The sequence below is a fragment of the Bubalus kerabau genome, chromosome 3 (genome assembly GCF_029407905.1).
Source record: "Bubalus kerabau isolate K-KA32 ecotype Philippines breed swamp buffalo chromosome 3, PCC_UOA_SB_1v2, whole genome shotgun sequence".
NCBI classification, from domain to species: Eukaryota; Metazoa; Chordata; class Mammalia; order Artiodactyla; family Bovidae; genus Bubalus; species Bubalus kerabau.
In genome coordinates this window covers 55,540,027-55,563,850 of record NC_073626.1, presented here as the reverse complement: position 1 = coordinate 55,563,850, position 23,824 = coordinate 55,540,027, and the positions used below count along the sequence as shown (strand labels likewise).

General features: G+C 50.2%; 2 protein-coding genes across 6 annotated transcripts in view; one reads left to right on the top strand and one right to left on the bottom strand.

Moving 5' to 3' along the window:
* FAM168B (family with sequence similarity 168 member B) overlaps window positions 1-12,693 on the top strand; it is a 40,300-nt gene extending 27,607 nt beyond the window's left edge. For 3 of the 5 annotated variants that reach the window (XM_055571854.1, XM_055571853.1, XM_055571851.1), the window contains 5 exons: window positions 5,380-5,522; window positions 5,651-5,828; window positions 7,097-7,156; window positions 7,564-7,689; window positions 8,136-12,693. In XM_055571854.1, coding sequence (XP_055427829.1) covers window positions 5,380-5,522; window positions 5,651-5,828; window positions 7,097-7,156; window positions 7,564-7,676 — 494 coding nt within the window. In that variant the 3' untranslated portion in view covers window positions 7,677-7,689; window positions 8,136-12,693. The remainder of the gene's footprint in view (window positions 1-5,379; window positions 5,523-5,650; window positions 5,829-7,096; window positions 7,157-7,563; window positions 7,690-8,135) is intronic. The other 2 variants (XM_055571855.1, XM_055571852.1) reach the window with 1 other exon arrangement.
* A 1,553-nt stretch (window positions 12,694-14,246) lies between these two features.
* The window catches only part of ARHGEF4 (Rho guanine nucleotide exchange factor 4), a 343,926-nt gene continuing 334,348 nt past the window's right edge, over window positions 14,247-23,824 (bottom strand). Inside the window, exons 6-14 of the mRNA XM_055571840.1 lie at window positions 21,845-22,024; window positions 20,706-20,885; window positions 20,452-20,631; window positions 18,894-19,126; window positions 18,406-18,535; window positions 16,651-16,782; window positions 15,610-15,853; window positions 14,859-14,936; window positions 14,247-14,401 (exon numbers count right to left, since the gene is read on the bottom strand). Of these exons, the coding sequence (XP_055427815.1) occupies window positions 14,250-14,401; window positions 14,859-14,936; window positions 15,610-15,853; window positions 16,651-16,782; window positions 18,406-18,535; window positions 18,894-19,126; window positions 20,452-20,631; window positions 20,706-20,885; window positions 21,845-22,024 (1,509 nt within the window). The 3' untranslated portion in view covers window positions 14,247-14,249. The remainder of the gene's footprint in view (window positions 14,402-14,858; window positions 14,937-15,609; window positions 15,854-16,650; window positions 16,783-18,405; window positions 18,536-18,893; window positions 19,127-20,451; window positions 20,632-20,705; window positions 20,886-21,844; window positions 22,025-23,824) is intronic.

The following is a 23,824-nucleotide window of genomic DNA, read 5'->3' as shown; positions in this document are numbered from 1 at the left end:
TGTCTTTAAAGTTGCATTTCCAAATCCTGAAAGTCTGTTTATTCTACTCTCTTTTAGCCCAGAATTGTTATTAAATTTTGGTGTCTTCAAATTTTGGCATTGTTTTTACTTACATATTTAGTGAATTTCAAAATACTGGGTTAGCCAAAAAGCTCCCCCCCCCACCCCTGCCCATAAGGCAAGTTCTAGGAGCACTTAGTTGTTTTTAACTTCATTCAGAACTGTTTTGTTAGATTGTATTGTGACAGCTATCATATGAGCATACATTTTTTTAAGAATCTAATCAAAATCGGTGAATTTTTCTGTAGCCATTTTATTATTGAAGATGGTAGAAAAAAAGCAACATTTTTGGCATATCATGCTTGATTATTTCAAGAAAGGTAAAAACGCAACTGAAGTGCAAGAAAAGACTTGTGCAGTATGTGCCGTGACTGATCGAATGTGTCAGAAGTGGTTTGTGAGATTTCAGGGTGATTTCTTGCTGGACAGTGCTCCACGGCCGGGTTTAACACTTGAAGTTGATAGCAGTCAAATTGAGACATTGAGAACAATGAACACTGTACTACTCAGGAGACAGCCAACATGTTTGAAGCAAGCATTGACAATCATTGCACCAGCTTGGTTATGTTCATCTCTATGGCGTTTGGGTCCCACATAACTTAGGATAAAAAACCTCTTGACTGTATTTCCACATGTGATTCTCTACTTACACATAATGAAAACATTCTGTCTTTTGTTTTAAAAACAACTGTGATGGGCGATAAAAAGTAGATACTGTACAATAATGTGGAACGGAAGAGACTGTGGGGCAAGTGAAATGAACCATCACCAACCCTATACCAAAGGCCGGTCTTCATCCAAAGAAGGTGATGTTGGGTGTATGGTGGGATTGGAAGGGAGTCCTCTGTTATGGACTCCTTTTGGAAAACCAAACAATTCCAGCAAGTACTGCTGCTCCCAGTTAGACTAACTGAAAGCGGCACTTGACAAAAAGTGTCCAGAATTAGGCAGGGAAAATGCATAATCCTCCATCAGGATAATGCAAGACCATGTTTCTCTGATGACCAGGCACAAATTGTTACAGCTTGACTGGGAAGTGCTGGATCATCTGCCGTATTCACCAGACATTACACCTTTGGATTTCCATTTATTTTGGTCTTTACAAAATTCTCTTACTTGAAAAACTTTCAGTTCCCTGAAAGACTGTAAAAGGTACCTGGGACAGTTCTTTGCTGAGAAAGATAAAAGGCTTTGGGAAAATGGAATTATGACGTTGCCTGAAAAACAGCAGAAGGTAGTGGAACAAAACAGTGGCTATATTTTAGTGAAGGAGAAATGGTTTCTCAGACTTTTTTGAAAGCACTTTTATTGAGATATAATTTGCAGATGAGCCATCCTTAAAAGTGCACAGTTTGGTGTGTTTAGACACGTATACAGATTGTATACAGATGTGTAACACCACCGCAGTTGAGTGACTTTGTTCCCATGAAAGATGCCCTCATGCCCTCTGATCCCTGGGTACCTCTAATTGGTTTTCTGTGTAGATTATGTTGGTCTTTCTTGGAGTATCATGTCATGTGTTACTGTGTCTGACTGCTTTTGTGTATTTTCTTTTTTTGAGATCTATCCCATGTAATTAATATGTGTACCAGCACTTATACCTTTTTTATTGTCGAGTAGTATTTTGTTGTTTGGTTGTACCACAGTTTGCTGATGGGCTTCAGTTCAGTTCAGTCGCTCAGTCGTGTCCGACTCTTTGTGACCCATGGACTGCAGCACGCCAGGCTTCCCTATCCATCACCAACCCCCGGAGCTTGCTCAGGTTCATGTCCATTGAGTCGGTGATGCCATCCAACCATCTAATTCTCTGTCATCCCCTTCTCCTCCTGCCTTCAATCTTTCCCAGCATCAGGGTCTTTTCCAGTGAGTCAGTTCTTCACATCAGGTGGCCAAAGTATTGGAGCTTCAGCATCAGCATCAGTCCTTCCAGTGAATATTCAGGGCTGATTTCCTTTAGGATGGACTGGTTGGATTTCCTTGCAGTCCAAGGGACTCTCAAGAGGCTTCTCCAGCACCACACTTCAAAAGCATCAGTTCTTCAGCACTCAGCTTTCTTTATAGTCCATCTCTCACATCCATACACGACCACAGGAAAAACCATAGCTTTGCCTAGACGGACCTTTGATGGCAAAGTAATGTCTCTGCTTTTTAATATGCAGTCTAGGTTGGTCATAAATTTTCTTCCAAAGGAGCAAGTGTCTTTTAATTTCATGGCTACAGTCACCATCTGCAGTGATTTTGGAGCCCCCAAAAATAAAGTCTGACACTTTTCTGTTTCCATTTTTTCCCCATCGATTTGTCATGAAGTGATGGGACCAGATGCCTTGATCTTAGTTTTCTGAATGTTGAGTTTTAAGCCAACTTTTTCACTCTCCTCTTTCACTTTCATCAGGAGGCTCTTTAGTTCTTCTTTGCTTTCTGCCATAAGGGTGGTGTCATCTGCATGTCTGAGGTATTTCTCCTGGTAATCTTGATTCCAGCTTGCGTTTCATCCAGTCCAGCATTTCTCATGATGTACTCTGCATATAAGTTAAATAAGCAGGGTACAATATATAGCCTTGACATACTCCTTTTCTGATTTAGAACCATTCTGTTGTTCCATGTCCAGTTATAACTGTTGCTTCTTGACCTGCACACAGATTTCTTAGGAGGCAGGTTTGGTGGTCTGGTATTCCCTTTTCTAAAAATTTTCCACAGTTTGTGGTGATCCACACAGTCAAAGGCTTTGGCGTAGTCAATAAAGCAGAAGTAGATGTTTTCCTGGAACTCTCTTGCTTTTTTGATGATCCAGCGGATATTGGCAATTTGATCTGTGGTTCCTCTGCCTTTTCTAAATCCAGCTTGAACATCTGGAAGTTCACGGTTCACGTGCTGTTGAAGCCTGGCTTGGATAATTTTGAGCATTACTTTGCCAGCGTGTGAGATGAGTGCAATTGTGCAGTAGTTTGGGCAGTCTTTGGCATTGCCTTTCTTTGGGATTGGAATGAAAACTGACCTTTTCCAGTCCTGTGGCCACTGCTGAGTTTCCCAAATTTGCTGGCATATTGAGTGCAGCACTTTCATAGCATCATCTTTTAGGATTGGAATTAGCTCAACTGGAATTCCATCACCTCTACTAGCTTTGTTGGGCTTAGTCTGTAGGAATAAATTTGCTGTGAATGTAAAAGCTCAGAGACCCTTCCTGGAGAAAAACTGTTCTCTTGGGATGGGGAGTTAGGAAGGGGAGCCAGGCAGCTTTCAGCTTACTAGATAGATTCTCAACCACTCTTCCAGATTGTGGTCCTTCATCACTTCCTGGAAACAGGTACTGACAGTTTTTAGGTCTTGTGTGTGTGTGTGTGTGTACGCTTAGTCGGTCAGTTGTGTCTGATTCTTTGCAACCCCATGGACTGTAGCCCACCTGGCTCCTCAACCCATGGGGATTCTCCAGGCAAGAATACTGGAGTGGGTTGCCATGCCCTCCTCCAGGGGATCTAGGTATTGGGGAAGGGGCTTTTCTGTTGTCAGGCTGCTGTTTGACCCTCTTCACTGCTGGCTTAAAAGTGTAGCTTTTTTGAGTTTGCTAAGTCATTTTCCATTTCTGCTTCTTAAAGGTTCTAAGATTTTTAGGTTCCAAAATGTCTTTTCTTCCCTTCTTATCTTCGTGGCTTTATGTCTTTTTATTTATTAATCTGCTTTATTGTAATTTTGGGTGCGGACAAAGGCAAGTGTGTGTGTTCAACTGCTACCTTAGACCCAGGAGTCTTTACCATAACCCTACTGTTTGACAACTTTTTCCTTTTATTTTTGCTGCAATTAACAACACTGGGGATGAGCACGCTTACCATTGAGACTTTGTTTAAATCTATGCTTATTTCCTTTTTAATTGAAAATTAATTCACCATTTTTAAAGGTTATATTCCATTTCTAATTACTGTGAAATATTGGCTATATTCTCTGTGTGTTTCCTTGTAGATTATTTTATACAAAATAGTTTTTACCTCTGAAATCCCCTTCTGCTAGGTTGTTCCCTCCTTCCTTTCCTCTCCAGTGAACCACTGGTTCTGTATCTGTGAGTCTGGTTTTATCAGTTATATTCGCTAGTTTGTATTTTTTAAGATTCCACATATAAATGATATCATGCAGTTTTTCTTTCTGTCTTATTTCATTAAACATTATACCCTCCACGTCCATCTGTGCTGTTGCAAATGACAACATTTTGTCCTTTTTTTAATGGCTGAGTAATACTTCCTTGTGTGCCTGTGTGTGTGTGTGTGTGCGCATTTAATACATCTTCATCTGTTGATGGACACTTAGGTTGCTTTCATATCTTGACAGTTGTAAATAATTCTGCTATGAAAATTGGGATCCATGTATCTTTTCAAATTAGTGTTTCATTTTCTTTGTCACAATACCCAGCAGTGAAATTGTTGGTTTATTTGGTAGTTCTGTTTTTAGTTTTTTAAGACACTTCCATACTGTTTTCCTAGTGGCTGCACCAGTTTTCATTCTTACCAACTGTGTACCAGGATTCCCTTTCCTCCACATCTTCACCAACATTTGTTATTTATGTTTTTAATTTATTAATAGCCATTCTCACAGGTGTGAGGCAGTACCTCATTGCGGTTTTGATTTGCATTTCCCTGGACAGAGGAGCCTCGCGGGCTACAGTCCGTGGGGTCTCAGAGTCTGACACAACTTGGCGATTGAACAGCAATGACAGTTGCGGTTATAGGGCTTCTCAGGTGGCTCAGTGGTAAACATTCTGCCTGCCAAGCAGGAGACGTGGGTTCCCGCCCTGAGTTGGGAAGATCCCCTGGAGAAGGGAATGGCAACCCACTCCAGTATACTTGCCTAGGAAATTCCATGGGCAGAGAAGCCTGGCAGGCTACAGTCTATGGGGTCATAAAGAGTCGGACATGACTTAGCGACTAAACATCAACAGTAACAACAAAGACTAGCTATGTTGAGCATCTTTTCATGTGCTTATTTCTTTAAACAAATTTCTAGAAATAGATGGTGGGCCTAAAAGAAATACATACTTTTAATGCCAAATTGCGCTCCAGGAATGGCATGCTAATACATATTCTGACAAGATGGGTGTTTCTTTCCTGTTCTATATGAAGATATACTCAGAATGTTCTCCCTTGCCGCCACCCCACCCCCCACATACATACTTGCACCTCAAGTTTAAGAAATGAAGCCAGATTGTGGTGGCGGTGTCCAGTATGACTGTGGTCGGGACTGGAATACCACCTTGTTCCTTGCGGCACACTTGCTCCCTCCCTCGGTCTGGTCATGTGTGGGTTTGAACTTAGGCTTTGGACTTCTTTGTTTCAGGTTACACTCCTGGCACTCCTTACAAAGTGTCCTGTTCCCCCACCAGCGGGGCAGTGCCACCGTATTCCTCCTCCCCCAACCCTTACCAGACTGCTGTGTACCCCGTGCGAAGTGCCTACCCCCAGCAGAGCCCGTATGCACAGGTAGGCCTGGGGTGCGCTGTGGGTGTCATGAGGGTCTCCTGGGCACTGTGTGTGGGGATGGGTCGGCCCCTTGGGGCTCTGACCCAGCGTGTGTGCCCCTGTGGCATCTGTCTCTCTTCTTTCCCCAGCAAGGCACGTACTACACCCAGCCCCTGTATGCAGCACCCCCTCATGTCATCCACCACACCACGGTGGTGCAGCCCAACGGCATGCCGGCGACGGTGTACCCTGCTCCCATCCCTCCGCCGAGAGGCAACGGGGTCACCATGGGTATGGTGGCGGGCACCACTATGGCCATGTCAGCGGGTGAGTCCTTGGCCCCGGGGTGCCTCCTCTGCGATGGCCTGAGGGCTGGGGGAAGGGAGAGTTCACCAGAACTCTGACCCTTGGCTTTGACTTTTCATTGCTAGAGTTGTGTGAAAGGACATCTGATCCTTTGGGAGGAATGGCATGTTATCTTTTTCTTTACTTCCTCTCCTTTCTTTTCCCTTCTCCTTCAATTGAGTTTGAGTGTGGGGTTTAGAACCATGAGCCAGGTACCTTTTCCGTAGACATGACTGGCTAGCCCTCTCCAAATTTGATGAACTGAGTTACCTGGCTGTAGGGACAAGGAGTGACTAGATCCCTGTGGTGAGCACGTTAAAGCTGGAGCAGAAGGGGGGGTATTCTGTGATCTGGGGGGCTGACCCTCTGGTCCTTCCCTTTAGTGTGGGCTACCAGCACAGGCCAGCTTATCTTAATGGGGATGTTCTCATGAATTGCAGAAAGCAAGTCTTGGGTTCACAGAGCTAAGAGCTGCTTATAGAAATCCTTTGGCATGCACGTAGACTATTTCCCAAGGCTGCTTAGTCTAGGTCAGGAAAAGAAACCAGAGAGAGAAGAGATCCGTGGCTTGGACCAGCCTGTCTCCATGGAACCTTGGAGCATTTGAGGGCTTGGTTAAATGTCTAGGAGTGAGGTCACCTCCTGTGGGAATGTAACTTATCTGTGCAGGGGGGCCAGGTACACATAGTGACTGGATTGCCCATGGCTTTGACTTTTAAAGAAATACATTATTTCCTCTTGGTTTTGTAGACTTTACTTCAGCATAAGAGAAATGTCAGAGAGGAAGGTGGTTCAGGATACCGTGTGTTTTTCTGCTCAGTCTCTGATTTTATTTGGTTTTCCCACACTTACCCCAGAGGCAAAGGAGAGTCTGGCACAGATAGAAACTCAGTGTTTGAGGCACATGGAGGGAGGGCTTGGCAGGCCCTGGTGTGGGTGCACTCAGGGCGCAGGGGTCCAGGTGAGGCTGTGAGGTTTGAGGTGGTTCTTGGCTATAAGTGGACACAAATGGCTGCTGAGTTTCCTGTATTTATAGGGAAAATAAGCTTAGCTTAAGGTACTCAGAAGCTTGCACAGTCGGGAACCTCCCTGCTTCCCTCCCTTCTTCCCAGTTAGTTATTACCATCTTAGCCATTTCCAAGTGTAGAGGTCGCTGGTGGTATCACACTGTTGTGTCACATCTCTGGAGCGTTTCGTCTTGCAGAACTGAAGCTCTGTGTAACAAACACCTCCCCCTCCCTCTGTTCCAGACCCTGGCAACCACCACGCTCCTTTCCATACCATCCATTTGCCTCCACTAGGGACCTCATGTACGTGGACTCAGGCAGTGTTTGTCTTTTGTGACTGGTTTATTTCACTGAGCATAATGTCCTCAAGGTTCATCCATATTGTAGGATGTGACAAATTTCCTTCCTTTTTAAGACTAAATAACATTTTTGTTTTGTTTTTGTCATCTCACCTGCAGAAGTAATTCAGTACGTTTGTGTGAAGGGGAAGCACACAGGCTTCTACACACATGCCGTCACTGTGAGCCTGCTGTGTTTATACAGCCTTGGCTTGCATATAATCGGGTTCTGAGAGCACTGTGGGTCACGGCCACCCCTCTTCCTCTCTGCCTCTCTCCTTGCCACAAGGGTCGGGCAGGAGCTCTCTTTGTTGGAGGTACTGGGGCAAGGGGAGTGCTGCCCTCCACTGAGATGCTTGCTCTTCCCTCTAGGTACCCTGCTGACTGCCCACTCCCCAACTCCTGTTGCTCCCCACCCTGTCACTGTGCCCACGTATCGGGCCCCAGGAACGCCCACCTACAGCTATGTGCCCCCTCAGTGGTGATCACCCTGCAAACGTAAGTGACCAATGAAGCCCAGGCCTAGCTTTGTGACGAAAGTGTATTTTTTTAAAGTGGAGAATGGGAGATCTATGACAATTTAAACAGTGACAAGGAAAATGATACCTGATGATTTGAAGGCGATGCCACATTTAACTTCTTGTCTTTCCTGGGACCCTACAAAGGAAGGAAGGAAGAGGAAGCTGTTTGAGTTCTTGCTGTGCACCCCTGCACAGTGCTCCTTACCTGGGCTCTGCTCTGGTCTCCTGCCCGCCTCCTGGAGGAAGGAGGATTCCAGTTGTAATTGGAAGTTCTCAGAAACCAGGCACAGTCGCCTCTTTTGCTGTTGCCCGTTCTTGTCTTAGTGGATTTCCTCCTCCTCCAGTTGAAATGGCTCCTTTTCAGAGCAGTGGTGCCAGAGGAGCTGTGTGTGACTGTGTGCCCCGCTTTCTCCCCACCCTCAGGTTTGTGGATGGAGCTGTGCAGTCACATCATGGAGGTTCCACAGCTGGTGCTGCAGGCCTTCTGCCTCCAACCAGGACTTTCTTCGTAATGCTCTCGACACTTAGCTAAACACTACTGCAGCCAGCCTAGCAGGTCCCAGCGCCCTCAGTCTCCAGTGGACTCTTTGGGTTCGTCTTACAGCAGATCCTGTTTGGTGGGCTGCCAGGCAACTTTTTAGCTAACTGTAATGATAAAAGGGAGTATTAATCTATTCTGAATCATATCTAGTTGAATGCATGTTAAAAAAAACACACACACACACACAAAAAGCTTGCTCAATCTACCTGCAGTGACTGATGCAGAACCATCATATGCAAAATCCAAAGGAATGGAAAAGTATTTTACAACTTGTATCACTAATGCACTGTTGTAATGTATGCAGAGTCTTAAAGTTATAAGTGTTAAAGTGAATTTCTTCATAGAGCATCTGAGATCTCTTCGATGATTCTTCAGCCTTTTGGGGTTGAGGTGGGTTGCCAGTTGGATACGTGGACTTTGACTTTCCAGCCATCTGTTCCTTTCACGCTGACCACAGTGAGAGAGAGTTGCAGGCACGGGGAGAGTGTGGGGAGGCCCAGCACTGCTTGGGGTGCAGCCAGGTTAATGGCTTTCTTTCCATTTAGGCTTGTGGGGTCTGTGTGCTGTGGATGTTCTTAGGGATTACCATGAAAGATTAGAGTAGGGTGCCAGTACAGTGAGGTGATATAACAGCAAAACAGTTTTCTCTAAACGCTGTCTAAATTTTTGTTACAAATCACTTACAGATGGATACAATGTTTTCTATATCTTTATTGGAAAAGTCCTTTGTAAAGCTTAAATTTTTTTCCTGGGATGGAAGAGAAACAGCCACACTTGGAGGAGGTATTGGCCTCTCCTTTATTTAGCTTAGGAAAAGTCATCCCTATTTTTTTTCCCCTGAGAAATGTTTTAGTCTCCTGAAAACGTGTAGGAATTGCTGTTCTCCCTCCCACAAGGAAGGGCAACGATACCAGCTGTGTTACGAAGAAAGCTGTACATTGAAGAACTGTTAAACGGGAACAAAGCTTTGACACTGATGGTTTCTTGCAGAGAGGCAGGGCTGTGGCTGTCCTTAGGCCCCCCGCTTGATGGGGACTTGTCCTGCGGACACTTGGAGGGGCTTGTGGAGATGGGAGTGGGAGGGTGAGGCAGTGGCTGGCCTGTTGTCTGTGTCCCCTTCGACCATCTCTCCTGTGGCTGAGGAGACTTGGCACAAAGCGGTGGACAGCACAGGGCCAGGCAGCATCGAAACAGGGATGCCAGTCAGAGCGTGTTTGCCTGTCATTACAGAAAGGAGTTTGTGTCTAAAATCTGAGTATTGTACATAAGAAGCCAAGAGGATTTTTTTTTTTTTTTTTTTTTTTTTTGCTTAAATGTCCCCAGCCTGTATCAATGGTTGTATGTGTCTGCCTGTCCTCAGATGGAGTCAGAGGGGCTGGGGGTGGTGAGGGTTTGTGGCCCTTCAGCCTGTTGGGGGTGGGGGTGCCCCACTCCACCCTGTCATCGTTTCGAGTGCTGTGGGCCTTGGCTGGGGAGGGGACCCTAACTCTTCTTACAGCTCTGGCAGCTGATCAGGGCTCTGGCACTGGGATGGCATTCAGCCCTGGTTGGTGAGTGGGACAACTGACCGCTGAGCCTTTGGTAACCGTATTTTCTATAGTAAGTATTCGTCATAGTTTTCTTTTTCACATTTTATTTTATAAAAAGTTTAGGGATATTTTTGCATGGATCATTGTAAACAGAAGATTTATTTCTACTGTCTGTAACATAGTATGTTTACTTATAAGTACTTTAAATTGGAGAGCACTTAACCCACCTGTGTATGTATGTGTTTGTGTGTGTCTGTGTGTGTAGCAGTTATTTACCCCAGGCACACCATGTCCACTTCAACTCATTGTTGGTTATTCTATCTGTTTAGTGGGTGGTTGGTAATGTTCTGATGGTTCCGGGGCAGAACTGATCGGTAGCAGAGAAGTAGGTTTCCCCAGTTTAGTGTAGTAAGTGAGTTTTGTATAACTCTTTAAAAGTCCCAGTCTCTCTCTGTCACACACACACACACACACACACACACACACACACACACACACACACACACCCCTGTAAGGGTTACAAGTCATTGAGTTTTGTATAACTCTTTAAAAAGTCCCAGTCTTTCTCTGTCACACACACACACACACACACACACACACACACACACACACACACACACACACACCTGTAAGGGTTACAGTCATTTGAATTCAGGAGGAAGTTATGAGGCTGTTTCTTCAGTATTGTCTGAGACACAACACACAGGGTGAGTGTTTTCACGAGCACTGAATTAAATGGTGTTTTTAAGAGAAAAAAAAGAGTGGGTTGTGTTTTCTCCCCATTTACATCAACTTATAAATACTTAGCCCCCTTTAATTTCTAAAAAATCTTACTTCCCTTTTGTGAGGTTGAGCTGGGAAGCTTCATCAAATACTGCTGCATTATGGAATACCTATGTGTGGAAGTCTTTTTCAACTTTGAAACTATCAGGGCATCAGTTATCAAGTATGAAAGGTAGAGCGTGTCTAGCAGGTGAGAATCTGGACATAATGAATAGTATAACAAAACTATCATATGTTGTAATTTTAGCAGCATTTAGTTCCAGTAAAATTAAGGAATAGAGCTTCTGTAATAAAATGCATAATTTGATATCCTAAGCACAATAGTAGAATATTCAGAGAAATTTTGCATTTTTCGTATGTGACATTCTTAATTTGAGAGTCTTTTAGCTAAATTACAGTTATTTTAGAAATTGAGACAGGCGAGTAAAGGAATTAATTCTGTAACAGATACCATCATGGGTATTTTTTAAAAATTCTGTTCTATAGCCCTCCTCTAAGGTTTAGGAGATATGTTTCTCTTGTTTGGATCTGGGCCAGGTGACTGAACATTTTCCGATGAGTGATGGTCCCATCAGCTTGCTATCTTTGAGGGGTGCAGCCAGCATCAGGACCAGGGCCACTCATGGTAACAAGCACAGAGGCACTTCAGGATCTTTTATGTCTCTTGTGTTCAGTCTTCTCTGAACATTTTCGTTGGTTTGGTTACTAGGCCTCCCAGTTACATTACGTGACTCTGTTTCTTGAGTGCTATGCAAATGCGGTGTTTATAGGAGCCAGGGGCGGTCCTGAGCCTCGGGCTGGGAACCTGGTCAGTGTGTGCCCCCTCCCAGACCGGGCTCGTAGTGCCTCTCCCTCTGCTGGCGTTGGCACTGCACACACAGGAAGAGGATCTGGGGGCTCGGGGTGTGCCCGTCTCGCAGTGCTGTCCTGTCACAGAGGGGCGAGAGCATAGCTGACACTGGATGCATCCATGTTGGGCCTGCTGTTTAAGAAGGAGACCCAGACTTCTTCACCTGAACTTGGTAGACATATGGAAACAGTATTACTCTGACCAGTTGGGCCGCCTTCTCCCTATCTGGCAGCTAACGGCTGGACGCCCCAGTTCTTGCCAGCCTGGGCATCTCCCAGACAGGATAGGACACCTGTCTGACATCCTCTGGCCATGCAAGGGCAGGCTTGAGGATGTGGGGCTTGAGGTGGGGGACAGCTTCTGGCTCTTCTCTTGGTGCTTTCTAAGGAGGGGGTGTGTCTTTAGAGCGGAGTGGTTGGCATAGGGGAAGGGCGGCCTGCGTGACTCCCTCTCTACATTTCAAATGTTGGCATGTTTTTTTCTCCTGAGCTGTTTAACACTCAGCCTGAGCTTTCTGAAAGGAGCCTGCAGATGACATGCTACAGAGAAGGGTCTGATCTTTTCAGGTAGAAAGTTGCAGAGTTGATGTTTCAGAGGATTTGTCTTTCCCTACCCTATTGACTTGAAGAATAGAAAACCTCTGGTGTAATCTTATTTGAATCCCCAGGACCAACCTCCAGTCACTTGGGACAGAGACGGGAGAGCCTGGCACCTCTGCGCAGGGAACGTGCAGTGAGCACTGGGAGGCTGTGCTTCCAGGACGCGGGTGTTGAGAGATGATGAGTGTCTTACTTGGCCTCCTGAGCCCTGCTGGTCTCCTGTAGGTCCTTGTGCAGACCAGTGGTTAGCAGAAGGCCAGCTCTCCTGTGTTCCTGGGGGATTGCTGTGATGATGGCCACTCAAGAGAGACCTAAGGGAGCCCCTGTTACTGACTAGGAAACGGTTGTTTTTTTTTTTGTTTTGTTTTGTTTTTTTAATGGTTTTTGAAGACTGTTTTTTTAGACCATTCTCTTAGTACTCTTTAAAAACTTAAGTCAACATTGTCTTCCAGTGTTAAAGGCACTCCCCGCCTTTGCATTGAACTAAGGTGTCAGTCGATACAAAGGAATGGAACATCCATCCTGAGCCAATTCCATAATGTGTAAATTCTTACTATTTTAATTTTTTATGCAATCTGATGAGTAGATGAGCTCAGATTTAAAATTCTTAAAAGCACGTTTATTGTAAATTGTTATGTATTAATACTGCAGTTTTCAATAAAGATTGACTTGTGTTGCATATTGTGATTTTCATGCTTTTTCCCTATAGGTTTTGCCTCCAGGTGACTTGGCCTGGATGGGAGGTGGTGTAGCATCTCTCACCTTAGAAAATCCAGGGGGTTCCAGCTCAGCCCCTGTGACCTTGGCAGTGTGTACAAGTGTGAAGGCAGCGGGTTGTGGGGAAGGGGAGGGAAGCCACCCTCTCCTGGGCCTGTGGCCTCAGTCCTCCTGGAAAGAAGACACACCCTTCCCCATTTCACCGAAGGGGAAGCTCAGACCCCAAAAGATTACGGACTGCCTGTCCCCCAAACTCACATTGCTGATAAGTTCAGCTCGACAGAGACTCTAGAAGCAGCTGGGGACAGAGGTGCTGAGACAGCTCCTAGTTTTCCCTGAGCCTCTGAACCCTGAGCTGCTCTCCACCAAAGCCTTGGCGGCCTGGCTTATTCCTTTAGTCTAAAGAAAGGCTTGAGGTGGAAAGGTAAGGGGAGGGGAGGAGAAAATGGATAGACACCAACAGAAAACAAGGGCTGGCAGCCAGGTTATTTTTCACAGGTTTCTTTATGAAATTAAATGTGGTTTCTGCTTGGAGAAGGTATAGTGCAAGAGTGACTGTACATGCTGCTGAATTCCCATGGGCCACAGGGGCGGCTCTGTGCTCTGCCCCATGCCAGGCCCTGGCCACCCTCTTCGGTGCCCCTCCTCCATGGGATGTGGGCTTCCTTCCAACCTACGTGCCCACCAGCTTCTGGGTGGGTCAGTCCTGGGTGCTGGGCCACAGAATTCAGTCCTTATGGCTTCTCACACTCACTTAGGGTAAGGCAATCTTTCTGTGTCACTAACAATTCTCTATTGTTGGAATTGAACAACAAAATCCAAACTGGAACCAGGTAATGGAATCATCCCACAGCTGCAGGTGGATTGGTTACAAATCCTGACAGAAGTTTTCAGTTGACTATGGTTCTGTTTTCTTTCTACTATAAACAAACACATCACAAGTAAAGAGAGGGTGTCCAGCAGCCAGGAGTGTCTACAGAGGGACTGGGAGGAAGTAACAGGTGGGCTCCGGATGTTCTTGTGCCCAGAATTCCTGGTTCCTGCCCACCAGGGATGCAGGTTGCCTGGCCCACCAGCTGGGGGCCTGTGAAGAGGGCAGGAGGGCAGAGAGGTACACAGCCTGGCTCTGCAGGTGACTGAAGGCAGAGGCTGTCTCCTGCCCAGAGGAAACAGGAGCAGGAGGGATGATTAGATGTGCAAAGAAGAGGGTCCAAAGCGGCCATCCTCACACGCGCTGGCCTGTTGGGTGGTTCTGAGCTGTGGCTCCCAGGGAGCCATGCACAGGCCTGGAGGGTGTGGGAGGTTCACGTGCCGGGGGCCTGCCTCTCCAGCCAACTTCTTCAGCACCCCAGTACTGGGGAGGAAACTGAGAATGCAGGCACTGAGTGGACCCCACACTCAGCCCTGCTAACTTGCAGTTTGCAGAACAGAGGGCCGGATGCGGTGAGCCTCGGGTAGGAAGAGCTGGAGGCCCACCGGCAAGGCAGGTCCAGATGGTGCCACTGGTGGGGCACGGGCTCACTTGCGGAAGGGTGCCAGCCGGCTGATGCTGTGCCAGAAGGTGGATGGCTTTCGCTTGGGCTCGGCCAGCACCAGGACCTGTTGCTGAGGCAGGCTGGTGGGGAGGGCCGGATGCTTCTGGCGTGCCAGGTAGTAGGGTCGGCCGAGGGCTGGCAGGGGAAGAGTCGGGGTCAGAGATGCCTCAGGAGTTAGGCAGTACAGGGCAGAGCCTGTAGGGGTGGACTGGGCCATCCCCAGGCTGCTTCACACATCCCCCTTTGCTTCCCCTGGGGTTGTCCACATCCAAGGGCCTGCGCTGCCCTCCATGGCCTGCAAGGGGTGTAACCAGGGGGGGACTGGAAGGTGTGGGGTGTGGAGTTGCTCTCATGGTGATGTCTGTAGGAATGGGCTGTCAGCTCCTTGGCTAGGCTGGCTGCCAAGCAGCAGTCCTGCCTGGGAAAGAGCACTGGCACTGACGCTGCTGCTCAGGGGGTCTGAGGGCTGGAAAGTGGGGGCGCCCACCAGGTGCCTGCAGTGCAGGCTTCCTCCTCAGGGGGCCCTCACAACCCACCTGTGAAGGGCAGTGGGCACCTCCGAAGACCCGGGTGCTGGCCATCACCCGCTTACCTTTGGGCTTCCCGATGGCCTGCTGCTTGCTGGCGTTCAGCATGGCCTGCTTCCTCTGCAGCTGGGTAATGGAGAAGCCTGGGAGGGGGCCACAAATGAGACACCCGCTTCCCGGTGAGAATGCAAGCCTTCCCATCTCCCCTGCCCACGGTCCTCTGGTTCTGGCACCAGCACAATTTGTGTGTGCCTGAGGGCCCAGCAGACCGCAGAGTCTCACCCACCTGCCCCACCAGCCAGCTCTGTCCACCCAGGCAGAGGAGATGCTCTGAGGAGCTTCTCTGGGGCCTCCCTGGCCCTCCCCCATGACTCAGCCTGACCCGTTGGTGGCTACTGTCCTTTCTTGGCACTCTAGGGGAGGCTCTTGACCAAATCAAGGACTGACCTGGTCACTGCCTACTGTGATGGCCGGGGGACCACGGACAGGAGGGAAATGCAGTGGGGGGATGCCGTGCTCATGTGGGATGGGGGTGGCTTCTGGAGGCCAGTGTCCATCTCCCTCTCCAACTGAGCAGAGGCCCCGCCCTCTAGAGTGTGTGCATGTGAGCGAGTCGGGGGAGCAACCCTCAGGCATGCAGACCCACAGCGAGGGTCGAAACCAAGACATGCCCCAGAGCCTCACCAAACCCCGAGATTTTCCTGATGTGAGACCTGCCTCTCACAGTTGCAAGGTCATGTAGACTTCCTTGCACCCAGGATGCAAAAAGCGCCGGGCGGGCCCTCACGTGGAGCAAGGCCAAGTGGGGTCTCGCACCTGTCTCCTGGTCCAGCCGCACCTGCTCCCGCTCCCTGGCAAAGGCCTTGAGCCAGCGCTGCTTCTGCTCGGGCTTCTTGGCACACAGCAGGTGGCTCTCGCCTGAGGGGCCACAACGCAGCCGGAAGGCGTTTCTGACGCTCACGTGGAGCTCTCTGTCCTTCCCATCCTCCAAGTCCACCACCTGCAGGCTGTCCATGTCCACTCGGCCCTTATAGTAGAGCACATCCCGGCGGAGAAGGTCCTGCCAGAGACAGCATGAGCCCCTGGCCCGCCTACTTGCCCAGCGCCTCGGCCTAAACCACTCTCCTGACCACATCTAAGGCCCTGCCTCATTTTCTGCCCTGAGACTGGAAGGGCCGGTGGGCTATCACCCACCTCCTTGTCGTCTCTCTCAGGAGATGACAAGCCTGACTCAGCCTACAACTGCATGCTGAAACCATGGCTAGGAGCTGTTTCAGTTAACAGTTACTCAGCGGCGTGGTGGGGGTCTCTGAACACTCATAGTCTCGCGGGGGAGGCAGCCATGGAAACAGATCGCAAGCAGGACCCGTGCTGTGCAGCAGAGAAAAGCAGCAGTCTGCCAGGGCCGGGCAGAGCCCGCACTCAGGAGGGCTGCCCGGCCACATGGGCCCGTTTTCAAGAGGGAGTAGAGGCCAGCAGCAAAGGGAGGCCTGAAGGCGGCTGGAACAGAAGATCCCAGAGTTGGGGAGGGGAAGCTGAGCTTCGCAGGGAGAGAAGAGTTGGCTTGAGGCCCAAACGGATTTATCAGCACGGAGGATGTTCTTACCAACACTGGGCCCTGGTCAGACTGTGAGGGTCACCCTCTGGTCCCTGGGGCAGTAGGCTCCCTCTTAGATGCCTCCCTCCCCCGACTTTGGCCCAAAGCGCCTGACCAGGGAAGGGCCTCCTGTACACACGGCCCCAGGGAGAGGAATCGCATGTGTGCGGCTCGTTTTCTCAGGGCAGCTGCTTCCAGCCCTCAGCCTCACTCCCGCCACAGCTGCTCTTAACAGGCCCATCCAGCAGTGACTCTGGTACCTTCTTACAGTAGATGAGCTGGTGGTCAAAGAGAAAAAACATTCTCTGCTGGCTCTTGGCTTGTGGCTGTGTGACACGGGTCAGCTCCCCCGAGTGGATGAGTTCCGAGCTCCTGACCAGGAGATCTTCCCCCTGCGGAACCCAAGGGAAGCCGTGAGCTGAGTGCCCCCACCCTGGGGCTTAGAGCAAGGCTCTGCTGGGCTCTGTGTCCTGCCTCCTGCTGAGTTGGTGTGGTCATTGTCAGCCTTGTCTGCCGTGGCCCCTACTGGGCCAGGGCCTGGAGCAGACCACAGAAATTGGAGGGAAAAAAAATAGCGGTGGTTTGGCCTGTAAGTGTTGTCTGTGCTAAGTGAGGCCCTACAGCAGCCAGTGGCATATTTGCATTGTAGCTGATCCCTATCGAGATATCATCAAACTAAAAGATACTCTGATTTCGAAGACTTAGTATGAAATAAAGACCGTGGCTATTTCACCAATGACATTTTATATGTTGATTACATGTTGAATTGATACTTTAGATATGTTGATTTAAAACACTGTTAAAGTTTGTTTCACCTGTTTTTTTTGTTTTTGTTTTTCACTTTTAAGATGGCTGTATGTGCACACATGCTCTCAGTCATGTCTGACTCTTTGCGACCCCATAGACTGTAGCCCACCAGGCTCCTCTTTGTCCATGGAATTTTCCAGGCGAGAATACTGGAGTGGGTTGCCACTTCCTCCTCCAGGGGATCTTCCCAACCCAGGGATCGAACCCACATCTCTTGTGTCTCCTGCACTGGCAAGCAGATTCTTTACCAACTACGCCACTTGCACATATAAAATTCCCTGTTGTGATTCACATGGTACTTTGATTGGACAGCGCTCCTCTTAGAGAATAATTAAACTTGGCTGAAAGTTACTTCCAAGGCCAGTCTTTTAAAAGAGGTTAAGGAGGTCGTCTTCCAGCTCATTGTACCTGAAGTCCCATCATCAGACATTATAATTTCAGATGAAGCTGTACCATGTCTGGTTCCTCCAGGAAAATGCAAATCATAGCCAGGTGTTTGTTTGGGATAAGTGAGCTTGTGGGGACCCTTAGCCAGGGCTGGGCCTCAGAACCCATCATCAGGAAAGCAAAACCCAAACACTGAAAACAAAACATAAACCATAGCACTCAGCCCCACTCCCAGGGATTCTAATTGCGTATTTCTAGGGTGGGGCCCATGAATCTGTTTTTTCATTGATGTTTTGGTTGGTGAGTGAGAGTGGAGAGAACAGGCCACGAACCTCATCATTAGTTCAGGCCTCCATGCTGCCCTAAAAGGTGAGACTGGCCTACATGAGGGGATTGTGTGTGCCCAGAAAACAGAACCGAGAGGCTCTGACTGGTGGCAATCTGTTTCTGGTCATGCTGTGGCAAACCTGACCACTTCTGTTGAGAACCCCAGTAGTTAACTCAAACTTGGGGGCCCAGCGTGTCCCTGGAGGCTGGTTGGTTGCACCCTGGGAGGAGCATGTGGCGTATTATACGTGTCCTGAGCCCTTCACCAGGAAGGAGGCCAGCAAGCCTTCTCTGGGAGCAGCGCCTGAGGCTTGGTGCTTGGAGAAGGGCCGGGCTGGCCCAGCAGAAGCCCAGCTCTCCCTCCTGACACTGTTTGCTGGTTCCCAGGAGTGTGGCGCCCTGCTTCAGCTCACTCTTACGATTTCTCAGGGGCAAGCATGGTTTTAATGCCAGGGCCAAGCCCTTTGGTATTTTCTGAGGTATTGGATCCTCACCTCCCAATCCTCTATAGAGCTTTGCCACTGAGCAATCTTGTCGATGTTTTCAAGTCTCCGTTTCCGTTCATTGATGAGCTGGGCCACATTCTTCATGGCATGTAAGGCAGCTTCCACGTCCTTGAAATCCCTGGGGCCAAACAGAGACAGCAGAGGGCTTACTGGATCAAGAGCACAGAAGGGCTGGGAACATCCTGGAGCCCCCTGTGGAGCTGCTTCCCTCGAAGGCTCTGCCCCGGGCCATTTCTCCACTTGTCAAGTGCACACTCCCATCTTCTCCATAAAGGAGGCACAGAGCAGAACTTTATATCCTACTCATGCCCTCTTCCTTCACATCAAGGATAGCTTATGAAGGCAGGGACTGTTAGATATTTTAAGCCTGTGCTGTTGCCCCAATCCCTGCAGCATTGCCCAGCACACTATGGGCCTCAACAAAGGGGCAGACCCAAGGCCTGGAGAGCCACCCCTCTCCCCCAGCACCCTCCTACCTGTGCTGGGGGTGTGTGTACTTGAGCAGCTCTGCCAGTTGCAGAGGGTACTTGCAGATCTTCTGCACGGGCGTCAGCAAGAAGCCATCCAGGGAGATGTCAATCATCTTCTGTAGCAGCCGGCAGGCCTCGAAGAAGTACACATACTTGCTGAGCTTGGCGAGGCGTGAGAGCTCCACGCAGGCATTAGGGTGGTTGTTGCAGTACTCTGAGTAGATCTGGAAGTCTGCTTGCTGCAGGCAGAGCTCAGGGTGAGAAGACAGTCTCCTGCTCCCCCAGGCCATGGGCAGTGTTGGGAAAGGGGTGGGAGAGAGTGCAGGGGATTCAGGCTCTGTCTACCTGCCTCTTTGGGCACAAGCTATGCAGAATCATGCCCAAGGACATGAAAGACCCCAGAAAACTCAGGTACAGAGTGCCTGTTGCTAGTTGGCTTTATCTCCTGGGCTCTCAGCAGATATTCTGACAGTATGCCAGGTACTGGGGTGAAATCAATGATACTAATACGAAAGGTCAAAAAGGAGAGAGAGGGAGATTGAGATGAAATGGGTGCCGGGCCAATGGCTGTGCCTCCTAGGCTGTCTTTCTTCTCAGCCCAGTATTTTGTTTCTTCCTTACAAAGCTCTGGCTTCACATCTGAAGACAGCCACTGTCAACTTCTTTTTTCAACACCACGTGACACAGACATATCCATGTTGCACATGTGTCCTACGGGAGACTCATTGTGTCTGTTTTTGTGTGTATCTTTCATCTACCTGGAGTCAGAAGGAGACCAGGGCTGGCATTTAGCAGCCTAGGACTTCATGAACTCAGGTGGGAAAGGAAGGTGGCAGCAGCTGGCTGCCTGACAGGCCGCTGTGACGGTCACACTGGGTAATGCTGATAGCGTGCCTTGTTAGACCTGCCCTAGTTCCCACTTCCCATCACAACTCTGCCTGTTGATAAATGGACCCAGATCCACAGCCGCTCAGGTGCCCAGATGCACCACCTGCTCCTGAGGTCTCCCTCCTCAGCTGTCCACCTGCCACTGGCAAGAGGTGGCAGGGCCTCCCCACCCCACACTGCTAGTAGCCAGAAAGGAACACAGGTTGTCCTTGATGGGCTGGCCAAGGCATCTTCTGCTCAACCTTGTGTGACTGCCACAGGAGAGGGATAAAAATGAGTCCATCTACCCCGGACCAGTCCAATGAACCTTGGCTAAATGTCAACCAGCGTTTAGAGTGGAAATAAGAATTACTTCAACCCAAATTTCAGTGCACTTACTGTGTGAGGAACCCCAGAATTTGCTAGGAATGTCCTTAGGGTGCCCAGCCCGCCTCTGCCCCAGGCAGTTCCTTTCAGGGCTGAAGCCTAGGCCCTCCTGCTCCAAGGAGCGTTCTCTTCCTTGGGCCTCACCCCACGCTGACCCCCAGAAGTGGTGACACTTGTGAAACAGTAGAAGGGAGAGGAAAGTTGGGGCCAGGGCTGGTGGGGTAGGGCGAGCCCCCGGCAGAGAGGGGCAGAGCAGGGGCTGCTGCCCGGGGAGGGCTTGCGGCCCGGGGCCTGGGGCCAGTGTGCTCACGTGCTCCAGGAAGCAGGCACCCAGCTCGCTCAGGTGCGGCCGCTCCCGGTTGAACTTCTGCTCCAGCGCCTTCACAAAGGCCTTCTGGCACCTGTATATGTCCTCGATGTTCCCGAAGATGGTGCGCAGCTGCTCCTCGCTGAACATGTCTGCCCGCTTGCGGCACTGCCTGAGGTACCCCTGGGGGTGCGGGTGGTCAGGCTCCCCCTGTGGGCCCCCACCCCACCAGCCCGCCCACCTGCCAGCAGCCTCACCTCGCAGATGTCCCGCAGGTGCTTGATGTAGTCTCGCTCCGTGCTGAGGATCTCATTGATGACATTGGTCCGCATCTGGTCCCTGCTGCCCTGCGCCTCGGTGCCCCCGCCATCCCCAGTCCCTTGGTGCCCAGGCCCCAGCGCCTCATCGTCTGCAGGCTCGTCCTGGTTCACCCGCAGCTGCAGGCAACACAGCCAGTCAGAGTCCCCCCAGCATCCCACACGCTGATGGCAGGGAACTGACACTCAGAGGACTCACAGCATCACAGGGGCAGGAAGCTCCCGCATCACCTGAGTAGTGCCCAGAGGGACAGGGGAGGGCAGGTCCGAAGGCGGGTACCCAGTCCCCATTTTCTCCCTTACGTTCGGCTCTGCCAGCACAGAGGCTAGAACGGTGCAGATGCTCACTACAGGGGTTCTGCCAGCACCTGCTCACACTGGGCCTACTGGGGGCTGTGAAGCAAGTGGACAGGTGATGTGGCCTTGCTGGCTCTGAGACTGTAACTAGGAAAGGCTCAGGGGGCAGAGAGGGCTGTTAACCCAGGAAGTCTGGGGCAAGAGAAGCAATGAACCTAAGGGCCTGGGGCCTCCCCTCCCCACTGCCCTCTGCCTGACCTTTCGGACGCTGCACCAGGATTCCTTCCCTGGAGACCAAACGCTGCCTTAGGTCTGGGTTTGCTCCCTGTGATCTCCCGGGTTAAAGACTGAGCTTGTTCTTGCCTCAGTTCCCTAGGTGTAGTGACAGTTCCCAGAGTCCAGGCTGAGGGTCTGCGCAGATGGTCTGCACAGCTTCTGGAAATCGGGGAGGCCCAGCTGCCTGTGGCAGTGGTATTCTAACATGCAGACCCTCTGCCCCCAGAGGGACCCATCATTTCTGACCCATTCTTCTCTGGCCACTGAGGACTCCTGGAGAGAGGGCAGGGGTTAGGTGCAGTTGGTGGTGGCGCAGGAGGAAGGCTGTGTCTCAATTCCCAGGCTGGGCTTCCTGGGAAGCTCACCCAGCCCTGAGCTTGCAGTCCCACCCATGGGTGAGACATCCACATCCAGCACCTAAGACCCCAGAGCAGATGCAGGCTTGTGTTTCAGAGCCCGCTGCTGGCTCTTCTCAGGTCTAGGAAAAGCCAGGGCCAGTGCCATACCCGCACAAAGTTCGCTGGAAACCAGCCCTCGCCGTCAGCGACACGGCCCCACCACCACTCTCTGTTGGTGGCGTCCATCACTTCGATGACATCTCCAGCTTTGAAGCCCAGTTCCTGGTCATCCATGGTGACATGGTCCCAGAGCGCTTCGGCACAGACCACACTGCCATCGCTGATGAGCTGTGGAGAGAGACAGGGAGGGCATGTCAGGGGGTAGAGGTGCTCCTTTACCCTCTGCCCTCTGTCCACCAACTCTGGAAAGAGGGAATCCTGGCTTGTTCACAGAGGAGTGGACTGATGGAGGCTCCCCTGAGCTCCTCAGGGGGACAGGGCTGTGCCTAGGGCATATGCCCAGACATGTACTATGTCTAGACTGGCACTGAGCTTATCACTGGAATCTGGTGAGCCATCAAATCTGAGTGCAAGCATGCTGCTGCCCCTGCACAGGGCACACATTCCTCCAGTCCCCACTGGGCCGGGATGCAACTACTGGCTCCCAGCTCCCGCTGTGTCTCTGCTGCGCTCTGGTGCTGGGCCAGGGCACTGCCAACTGCATCTCTGCTGTACCCCCTGGCCCCCATCAGGGGCTCCTACTGTGGCCTTGGAGGGGACCTCAGAGCTGGAGAGAGGGGCCTCACTCCTTCCTAGTGGCTTCTTGTGGACACGCAGTACCCGTGAAGCCACCTGACAAGCAGCAACGCCTCTTTCCTCGGGTCTGGCAGTGCCCAGCCATTGCAGTAGCTGGATCTGGTCCGCAGTGTTTTTTAAACGCTTGCAGAACCAGTCTCATGGCACCCCTGGCACCAGGTGAGCAGTAACTCTCCTCAGAGTTCTAGATCTCCAGCCCACAGGATTCTCACTCTTACTGATTCCAGCAGTTTCCCTTTATTCCCCAGCTCTAAAGAAGGTCCATCTTAAAACTGCCATCTCTGTAACAGAAACCTCAGGGCTGTTCTTGAGCACATGGTGACTGAGTCAGCTACTTTATACCTGCTGAACAATTCTCAACATTAATTTCTCTCTGTGGAAATGACTGGTGTGGTTCCTCTTTCCCATACGATCAGAAATCACATCAGGAGGGATGCTCCCCTCCCAGGCAGTCCTTGTGCTCAGAGCTCTGTTTCACACTGGGCTTGAGGCAGGAGGTAGACCCCCCACCACCCCCACCCAGAGTGAGCAATTAAGAGTTTATTCCCTGTGGACAGGAACTCCGAAATATCAATAAGCAGGATAAAGAGAGAAGGCTGAGCCCTGCCCATGTAAAGATAAGATACTACACATTTCTCATTCTTGAAGTTAAGGAGACCTTCCTGACTAGAAAGCTCCTTGGAGGTCAAAAGGGGAGTGATGCTAAGTCTACCCATAGGCCTCTGCAGTGGAATCCATCTTGACTGAGATGCACAGGCACATGGGAGAGTCCCGAGATATACCAAATACATATTCAGAACCAGGCAAATCAAAATGACTGGCCAAAGGAAACTTCGAGCAAATGCCCCATAAAAGTGATTCCAGCTCCCATGAGGGTGTGCCTCTGAGTGTGCCCATGAGTCTATCCACACGTACCGTACGCTTCTTCCTACTAGTACACCTTTGACTTATTTCATTACTCTCATTACTCTCTTTGTGGGAAATCTTTTCTGCAAAGCTGAAGGGCCAGGGCCTTGTCACCAACCACTGCTCTAGTGGTCAGGATTTGGGTCTCTAACTGTTGTGACCCAACTCAGTCTCTGGCAGGGAACTGAAGTCCTGCTTCAAGCCGCTGCAGGCCGAGGCCACCTGAGATCAGGCTGAGTCCTGCTTTCATGTCATGGGGGCTCAGTATCTGCTCTGTGAATGACAAGCGGCTCTTTGGGCTTTGGGCAGGAGGAGGAGCGGACTGGGGCTGCCCAGGAGGTGAGGGCCGTGCCCCTCTACTAGGGCCAAGTGTTGGCTCTCATTGTCACAGACCTGGGCCGGCTCTTTGGCCAAGTGGTCAAGGCC